General features: G+C 39.7%; 1 protein-coding gene across 1 annotated transcript in view; it reads right to left on the bottom strand.

The window, feature by feature from the left end:
* Positions 1–1,892: 1,892 nt before the first annotated feature.
* Positions 1,893–10,219, bottom strand: part of arhgef10la (Rho guanine nucleotide exchange factor (GEF) 10-like a) — a 419,992-nt gene continuing 411,665 nt past the window's right edge. Inside the window, exons 26-27 of the mRNA XM_060910368.1 lie at positions 5,374–5,496; positions 1,893–2,724 (exon numbers count right to left, since the gene is read on the bottom strand). Coding sequence (XP_060766351.1) covers positions 2,180–2,724; positions 5,374–5,496 — 668 coding nt within the window. The 3' untranslated portion in view covers positions 1,893–2,179. The remainder of the gene's footprint in view (positions 2,725–5,373; positions 5,497–10,219) is intronic.

The following is a 10,219-nucleotide window of genomic DNA, read 5'->3' as shown; positions in this document are numbered from 1 at the left end:
GAATCAAAATTTGAAGTTCTTCATGGAAATCGGGGACACCGTGTCATTCGGACTAAAGAGGAGAAGGACGACCCAAGTTGTTATCAGCGCTCAGTTCAGAAGCCTGCATCTCTGATGGTATGGGGTTGCATTAGTGCGTGTGGCATGGGCAGCTTACACATCTGGAAAGACACCATCAATGCTGAAAGGTATATCCAGGTTCTAGAGCAACATATGCTCCCATCCAGACGACGTCTCTTTCAGGGAAGACCTTGCATTTTCCAACATGACAATGCCAAACCACATACTGCATCAATTACAGCATCATGGCTGCGTAGAAGAAGGGTCCGGGTACTGAACTGGCCAGCCTGCAGTCCAGATCTTTCACCCATAGAAAACATTTGGCGCATCATAAAACGGAAGATATGACAAAAAAGACCTAAGACAGTTGAGCAACTAGAATCCTACATTAGACAAGAATGGGTTAACATTCCTATCCCTAAACTTGAGCAACTTGTCTCCTCAGTCCCCAGACGTTTACAGACTGTTGTAAAGAGAAAAGGGGATGTCTCACAGTGGCAAACATGGCCTTGTCCCAACTTTTTTGAGATGTGTTGTTGTCATGAAATTTAAAATCACCTAATTTTTCTCCTTAAATGATACATTTTCTCAGTTTAAACATTTGATATGTCATCTATGTTCTATTCTGAATAAAATATGGAATTTTGAAACTTCCACATCATTGCATTCCGTTTTTATTTACAATTTGTACTTTGTCCCAACTTTTTTGGAATCGGGGTTGTATTTTGCATGAAAAATTAGAAATTGAGAAGATTCCATTTGATTCCAGATTAGAAATTACAATCACCACTGGATTGGTTTTCATTAGTGACCACACTGAGCAACAATTTTCCTCTTAAAACCCCCCCAAAAACAATCAGCAATGGAATTACTTTATTATTATTATTATTATTATTTTAGATTTAAATACTAAGGAGTGAATGTGCATCCCCACTGCATTCCATTTACCTTCCATCAGTGTGTTGCATACATGCTACACTGAAATGCAATCACAGCCCAAAGCATTACTCGTGCATGGTTGTGCATGGCTGTAATCAGAGAAGGGCCTGAAAGCATCACTTCCCAGGAGGTGTTTCTTGGAGATCCGTAAAAAGGAATGCCCTTCATGGTGTCTTACTGGCAAATTGTTTCTCCATCACAACTGTATTGATTGTTTGAACATATAGCCAAGCTTTTTAGAATTATAACAAACCTTAACGGAAGTTTGAATATCACTAATTCACTGGATATGAGCAATCGCGCGCTCTGATTGGCTACTCTACTACTAGGATATCAGCTCATATACCGATACCATGAGTAGAGAAAAACAAAATGGCGGAGCATGTTGCTGAACCAACCGAGAACGAAATAAAAACTCTACTCGAAAACAAAACCCCCCAAAATACAAAAAAGCAACAAAATATAGAAGGAAAGTATCTCATGGTAAGAACATATCTTTTTTTTTTATTTTCAAGAATTATTATGCGAGCATTTTTTTTTTTTTTTTACAAATTGCTCCTGTCATTTCGCTGGCTTGTTTATATTCTTCATCTTTAAACATTAAAATTTGTTGATTTTTTTTTCTAGACTGGTTCAAAAGGTCACAGAAGTTTGAAAATGACATAACTGAAACGTCCAAGGAAGAATTAAATAAATGTCTAAAGCTATTCTATACCTCGACAGCACGACAGCAAGATGGCACTTTCTACAAAAAAAAAAACCAAAACACTAAAGTCAATTTGTGCCGCCATCGATAGGTTTTTAAGACGTCCGCCTAAGCAGAAATGATTTTGTCAGACGTTTTGTGTAACGTTTTTATTTATCGAATTTGCTAAAAATAAAAATATGTTTCTCAAAATCCAGTAAATGTGGATAGAATAAAACAGTTATTCGACAATTCATGGAATAATTGTTAAACATTTTCAGCTGTCACTAATGAAAAGCAATGCCGCTTGAGTGTTTTGTTTTTTCCCCACTGGTGCGATTGCAGTTCACTCTGGCATGGATTCCAAACCATGGAAACAAAAACCAACAGATTCCCTCAACAAAAAAAGAAACTAAAACACATTGTTTCTTGGATGCTCAAGATTTGTACAGCTCACAAAATGTTTGCATCCTGAAGGAACCTGTGGATCACATTTTACACAGTAAGTGGCAGTTGCCAAACCATCAGGGAGGACTCAGTCAATTCTGTGGTACTCTCTGATGCATCCTCCCTAAGTCTTCTAAATCCCTTCCCTCCAGAGATGATGGCTGCCGACATGACCCTGTCCCTCCTATGGCCGTCCTTCTCACATGGCCGACCCCTGACCCACATGTCTGGGTCGTCGCTGAGTTCGTAGATTGACCCATCCTCAAGGCTGTGTTCTAAAGACTCTAACGATGAATCCGAGGACCCGTCACATCGAGCGGTCAGTGGTCGCCCAGGTAAGCCCATGGTAGAGCGAACGCGGTATTGAAGAAGCACACTCCTCCGATTTAACTTGCTTTCCCCAATTGAGGAGCTGCTACTCTGCTGCAGGGACTCCTGGGAAGAGGAGTCAGTTCGCTCCTCCCCTCCACAGGCTGAGTCAGGTGCTTCCACAACCGAATCTCGCTTCAGAAGATCTGGGGATAAAGTGCTTCTGATTGCCACCAGAAAGTCCACAGGACCACAATGGGCATTTAAAGAGGTCATCACTTTACCTGCAGTATATATTCATAAAGTTAGGAAAAGAAAGAAAGTCAAGCTTTTTGATTTTTCAGTTTTTGTGGGTTTCAGTGATTTAATGTTTGCAACACGCTTACATAACCAAACCCAGTGCTTGAAAAATCTACACATCTGGACTGCTTTATCCTGGTCAGGGTCATTATGGAACCCTGGGAAAACGAGGTTCAAGGAAGGAATGGGTCATTCTCAGAAAATGTGACAAATTCTGTTTTAAACATGAAGTTGTTCTTTTTTTTTCTCAAAAACCATTCATTCTGGCCCTCTACTATACATTTATTTTAAGAAGTAATTTAACAGAGCAGTCAAAAAACAAAAAAAACCCTGAGACAACTTGTCTGCATTTACAAAAAAATTATTTTGCCTAAATATACCAAAATGTCATTACCACCATGTGTCTAAATGAGGATTAGTGAAATCTGAATGAACATAATTCCTTTGTTTTTAATTTTATTTTCACTTCTTTTCTGAAATATTACTTCTATACCTTCACCTTTTATTGGGAAAAATATCATGATCTTTGCTTCAGTGGTTTTTAGTGTATAGCCGAAAATATATGCGCAAGAATGTGTACTTTCTTGATGTCTTTACCGTTACCCAAATGGTAAAATCATGCTGTAATTGAGGGCTTTGACAACAGAGGGCAGTGCAGCTATATGAGGAAGGACCAAGATGTTGAGCAGCCATTTTGAAAAAAAATAAAAATCACTGGTGCATGAACATTGGAATCCAGGATACTGATCAGGAAAATATGAAATTTCGAGATGTCAAGGAAATTAACTGTCTTTGCTGTTATCCCAAATGAGAAAGATAATGATGCTGCATGTTGAAAATTTTAGTTAGCCAAGTAGCAAGTTAGGCTGGAATAATAAATGTATAATTTGTTTATCTTTTTTTTCTGCATTCAGTTACCCAAAAATGCCATGAAATGTCTTTACTGTTTCCCAGTGTTTTCTTTACTGTTACTCTATAGGGTAACAATAAAGACATTATGGCTAACAGTCAAGACAACTGGGCATTATTTTTTTCATAATAATGATATACCTTGCTTTGTGAGTTCAATAAATATGCTTTATTGTCTATTAATACACTCAGTAACTTTAAAAACGCACATTGATAAAACTTGCTGAATTTGTGCTGAGTTTATCTCAAGAAGAAAAGAAATATATCACAATGGAAAAATAACTTCGTTCTGCCCGAATAAGTTCCAAATCTGTGCTCAAATCAGAATTTAAGGGAGTTGTACTCAATAACGTACAATATGACTCGGGTTGTCAATGACATGGACAGGCTTTAATTTTCAAACAAATTTTGCATACACTGTACACACACAATCTTGCCTATAAATACCCGGGGGAAATGATGGGAAAATTGTCATTATTGAAGATGCCACGCCTAAGCCAAAATCAACGTGAACAGGCCATCGGGATGTTGCGTGCCGGAAGTACACAGACAGAGGTCGCCCGGCACTTCGGTATTCATCATTCGACCATTTCCCGTTTGAGTCAGCGTTACAGACAGACAGGGAGCACCAGGGATCGTCCACGCCCTGGTCAGCCTCGAGTCACGACGCCAGTTCAGGATCAGCACATCAGGCTAGCTCACCTCCGTGACAGATTCCTGACACCCTCAGTCACTGCTGCTGAGACCCCTGGACGACAGACCCAGAATCTCCAGCATGACGGTCCGAACATGGACCAACTGTCACTTTGAATTTTTTTATTGTGAATTAATTATTGAGTTTGACAATAAATATCCTTTATCGATGTTTCAAGATGTGTGTGCATTACATACAATATCGTAAATTTCAAATATATGCATGGATCTAAAGTGATATCGTGTTGAATTCCATTGTGCGTTTTTAAAGTTACTTAGTATATATATTTCCAGGAATTAACTAAAATTAGTGTATACAAACATTTTTTTAATGTCTTTACCGTTACTCGTTACATTTTCTGAGAATGGCCTGAATGTACCCTGAATAAGAAGCCAGTCCATACTCTAGCTGTTATTGTTTTTATAGTTAGTACAGTAGCATGTGGTTTCGTGTTGTTGTGGTAACCAGAAAGGCTCCGTTGTGACCCCACCTGAGCTCATGAGATGTTCAAATGTCATACAAATTGAGTTAAGAAACAGTGCAAATGTTCACTTTGCCTTAACCCTATCTTTCTTATCTTTTTAGATAAATCCAAACATTTCGGGCCATGTTGCCGAAACAGTGAGATAAATCTCTTCAATAAATACTCTATAATTCATGTGGGGTTGTATTTTGGACTATTTCATATTGCTCAATGTTTTTTTCCCCCCTATGAATAGTCCTATGCAGTTTTCTCACTGCCTCTAGATGCATCGAGTATTGCATCCTGTCATATGGGCTGTCTAATGCCCCCTCTGTCTTCCAGGTGTTTATCAACTTTAACATTATCTTGAGCAATGTTTTGGGAAAGTTCATCACTGCAACTATTATTTTAATTTATTTTCAGGCATTTCTATTTATAAGGTAGTACTATATTCATTCTCAAAATTCATATAACGACATGAGGAAAGAAACTCACCAATTCCCAGAACTCCAAGTAAAGAACATTTCCCCAAAATAGCTTCTACACAAACAAGTGCCGCCTACGTACCTGTTATTTTAGGGATGCCTTCCAGCTTGGGTACAGGCAGAGTGATGATGATGCCTTGGGCTGTGCCCACCCACAACAATCCCTGGCAAATCAACAGACTGGTGACCCTCACACTCTTCTGACCTGAGGAAAAAAATCAAACACAGTTGTTGAAAAGAGAAGCTGATGGTTTCAACTTGTGTGAAACATCCTTGTAGGTTCACACCATAGTGAGATGCTTTCTGCCTTTTTTAGCGTGTTATTTTATCTCTCAAGTAAATATTGATTGAGAACAAAAAGATGATTTTTGTGTTTTGAAACAGAGACTACATATATCCAATACAGGCAACACTGGTGCTTTATAGAGGTAGAAAATGTTTCTCTCAGCTCTATAGATGGATGCTCATATATTTTTGAAAGTTTGTCATTTAAACCTTAACCTTAGGCTTATACTGTAGCATGACTGTGAGTTGGCCGAGTGGTTAGCAGGCTTTCGTCTAAATGGGGGAACAGGGGCGCTGCGCCCTCTTACTCTCGGCGTGCGCCCCCTTACCGACTCCGTGAAAACATCCCAGCAACACTACGTGACAATGTGTCTGATCATCAAATACGTTATAATTGCTCCAAAAATATTCCAATCATAGTAGATACACCGCCAGACGGTGCAAAAACAATCCGAATTGGCGTTTTCCAGACTGAGGCGCCATGTTGTTTAGTTGTTTACTTGTCGCGGCTGCTCTCGCGAGATTTGACATGGGTTACATACAAGGTCAGCTGACTTGTAGAGCGAGATTTCTCGAGACTGAATGACCTTTCACCCACCGGTGCGGGAGTTTTTGACAGAAGTAGTTCGCGAGTTGTTTTTGTTGACACTTGGGCATTTAAAGATGTCATCCCGTGGCACGAAACGGAAGAAAGCCAAAGACTGTCCGGGGCAGAAGAAGATTACTTCTTTCTTTTTCAATGTTGACAGACAATTTGTTACAATTTCCCTCTCAGATAGCCTCAGAATGTCCCATTGGAGCATTTTTCAAAGGCTTTGCACGGCGGGGGGGGGGGGGGGGGGGGGGAGGGGGGGAACCGGCACCATCCCCCGCTTCACTCCCTCGCCATGGTGAGCGCCCTCATACTAAATTTTTCTAGAAAAAACCCTGGTTAGCATGTCCGCTTCTTGACTGGGAGATCATGAGTTCTACTTGCAGTCGGATCATACCAAAGACCATCATAAAAATGGTACCTACTGCCATCTGGTGAGGTGCTGCAATACAGACGTGAGCAGGGAGTCAAACTCTTGCAGTTACCAGAGGACCAGACCCCCACTGTAACCCTAGGTTATATAGGTGAGAAGCTAAGGGATACTGAAACGGAGATCAGCGCCACCCGATGTGCCTTTTGGCACGGGAAGGAATTTGACTTACCGTATACTGTCGTATATTTAAAATCTACTAAAGTACACTGAAAAAATTGAAATAATTCCAATTTAGTTCCAATCGGTTACTGAATTTGTGATCCTGACTAATCTTCTATAACAGCAGCCTTGATGGTAGATCTATCCCCATTGCAACTCATGGGATTACAATAAAGAAATTGTTTTTGTAGGAACAATTTTACTCAGGGATTCAGATGGTGGATGAGCTAAATAATCTAACCCGAACAACAAACAAATCAAAAATGTTATTTAATAGGGAAAAACACATGACGGACAGGGTTCTCCAGAAAATCTAAAGTAACTGGCTAAAAAAAGTAATATGACTTTTACTTTTGTTACACAGAGCCATCAAATAAAGGCTTCTAATTCTAAAAAATTTTTTTTAAAAATCCCCAGGCACCACTGTGCTCTCTCTCTCTCTCTCTCTCTCTCTCTGTGTGTGTTCACTGCTTCAGATGGGTTGAATGCCGAGAAAGAACTTCACTGTACTGTAATGTGTATGTGACAAATAAAAGCTTCTAATTCCAAAAATATAATCAGAAATTGTCTATAACCGTGTGATTTTTACTGGCAACAAAATCCCCAAATCAACAGACTTCACTTTTATGAAGTATAACTGTCACTCGGCTAGATAATGCAAACACAGTCCTGACACATGCTAATAAAACAACGGTCGTTGTCAAAGCGATGCGATTCTTGCCGTCTAAAAATTTTGCTTTTCTCAGTGAATAAAAACAAACAAATGCATGTCACTTAAAAATACAAGAAAAAATGCAATTTTCCCAATAAGTCATGTAGTATGCAAATGACATCACAATCTCGGATTCTCTCGCGTATATTGTACTCAGCGAGCAATATTTGAACCTTGGAGAGAGTGAGATGGGACATTGCTTTTCTTTTAAAATAAAATCTGTACACAGTATGTAGGTACAAATATGAACAAGTGAACACTTGAGCATGTCTTGATTAAAAGGAGATTATTTTTTGGGTTTTGTTAATCTTTAAGAAATGAGAAGCTACTCATTGCATCAGTTAGGATTAAAATGAAACATTAATTGCTGGAGTAATTATCAAAGGCTCTTTGGTATTTGCTTATTAAACTCTAAACAGTGACGTTTCCGGTTAGGCAATGTCCAAATATATATTCTTTGTGATATCTTTATGATCTCATTAAAAGCTCAATTTATTATATGAAAAAAAAAAACAGCCATTAAAGTGAAGCAGATGCTTGCATAGCCTAAAGCTATTTAAAGTCCCACGTGAGTAGAATCTTCAGTAATCATTGCAGATGTTATGCTAATAATTAATTCATCAACCATCAGAGACTAGGAAGGATCTCATGGGACTTAAAGACCACTGATCTGTAATAACCATGAGTCCTTTTTTTTGGTCTCCTGGCTCACATATTCAAAGAGAATTATGAGCTTCAAAATCCCGAGGAACAGGAGAACGAAGAGAAGTTCATTTTAACTGTAGCATTGGTGGACTAAGATCATTCCTTCAGTCGTGCTGTGCATGTTTCAACACAAGTAAAAAGATGAGATATTCTGACTGAGAAACGAGTCTCCAAGTGTCTTACTAAATCGAGCAGAATCTTTGATCCAGAAAGTTCTGGCATTTTCTTCTTGCCATGTTGCAGCATTCTGAGATTTCTTTTGTTCTTTGTTTTTTCCAGAATATTGATAGGAAAAGGCCGAGGCAGAAGACCTGATGCAAGTTCTACTCTCAGGTTAGTTGTCAAAGTCTGATTTACTCTCATCTTTTTTTTTTTACCTTTCACAGTCCATGTGATTATCATTGCCTGTGACAAGCCGAGAACCGTGTTTCTGGCGCCTAAAACTGGACATAGCCAGCAAAGAAAACTAAACAGTATTAAAAGGGCTGAATGGAGAGTTGCTCCTTGGTGAGATGTGATGTTTTATACGTGGTGTATTAAGGCTGCATTTACCGTACGTCGTCAACCAATTCTGATTTTTCCTCCAATATGAACCACATTGAAATACGGTTCTAAATCCAAAACATCTGAGATCTGGATATTTGACTCATATCTAAAGGCTCATATCCAAATGTTCTATTAATTCTGAAATGATCATCATTGTGGGGTGGCACGGTGGTGTAGTGGTTAGTGCTGTCGCCTCACAGCAAGAAGGTCCTGGGTTCGAGCCCCGTGGCCGGCAAGGGCCTTTCTGTGCGGAGTTTGCATGTTCTCCCCGTGTCTGCATGGGTTTCCTCCGGGTGCTCCGGTTTCCCCCACAGTCCAAAGACATGCAGGTTAGGTTAACTGGTGACTCTAAATTGAGCGTAGGTGTGAATGTGAGTGTGAATGGTTGTCTGTGTCTATGTGTCAGCCCTGTGATGACCTGGCGACTTGTCCAGCGTGTACCCCGCCTTTTGCCCGTAGTCAGCTGGGATAGGCTCCAGCTTGCCTGCGACCCTGTAGAACAGGATAAAGCGGCTACAGATAATGAGATGAGATGAATGAGATGATCATCATTGTTATGCAATGACAAGCGAGGCTACATCATTTAGTGCTCAAATGACACATGAATGATGGATGCCAGTCACTCCAAACTAGGTGAAATAAATTGCCTTGCCAGTCCTGGTATCAGGTATCAATCCAATACTATGCTTATTTGCTCATCCGGCCGACAGGCGATGCGGTTACGCCATCATGTGTTGTTCGTCGTCCATCCAGCGTTGTCCACATTTCACAAAAATCACTTCTTCTCTCTCAACTTTTCACCGATTTTTATTCTTTTTGGCAGGAAGGTCGGTCTGTCTGGGTTGCATATACCGTAGCTTCTACCCAAATTTGCATAATTGCAATTAATAATGAAGATATGGAGTAATTAATCCCTAATGAGCAGTTTCCACACAAATCGCTTCTTCTCCCTCAGTTCTTCACGGATTTTGATTCTTTCTGGCATGAAGGTAGGGGTACCTAGGGTGCACCTTGCATAGTTCTACTCTCAAGTATTTGAGCTGGAGTGGTTGAGAGTAGAACTGAGCAAGGTGGCCCACTTTAGATCGTTCCTTCTGGACTAGACAGGGCTGGCATGAGCTGCGCCATCATTGACGGTCTTGTTTACTCATACTCTTAAAAAAAAAAAAAAAAATGCTCTGATACCAACACCTGATACCAACTGTGAAGAATATCAAGAGACCAACTACAGCATCTTTCTACAAATACAAGTGACTTGATAAAACATCTTATCATCGTACAACACAATGTGCTTTATTCAACTGTACAAGAGCACTTTTTCAAAATGAAACAAAACCTAACTGCACCCCGACTCAGTCCAAGGCTACTCATTTTTGTAACCATGTCAATATTGAAGAGTACAAAATAAAAATGGTTATTTTTCAGGACCAATGTACAGTAAGTACACTGTGGGTCTTAGCTCCAGGGTCTTAAGTGTAAAATACAAAAGGCACAAA

Source organism: Neoarius graeffei, chromosome 26 (genome assembly GCF_027579695.1).
Source record: "Neoarius graeffei isolate fNeoGra1 chromosome 26, fNeoGra1.pri, whole genome shotgun sequence".
Classification (NCBI taxonomy): domain Eukaryota; kingdom Metazoa; phylum Chordata; class Actinopteri; order Siluriformes; family Ariidae; genus Neoarius; species Neoarius graeffei.
This window is presented reverse-complemented; position numbering and strand designations above follow the sequence as displayed.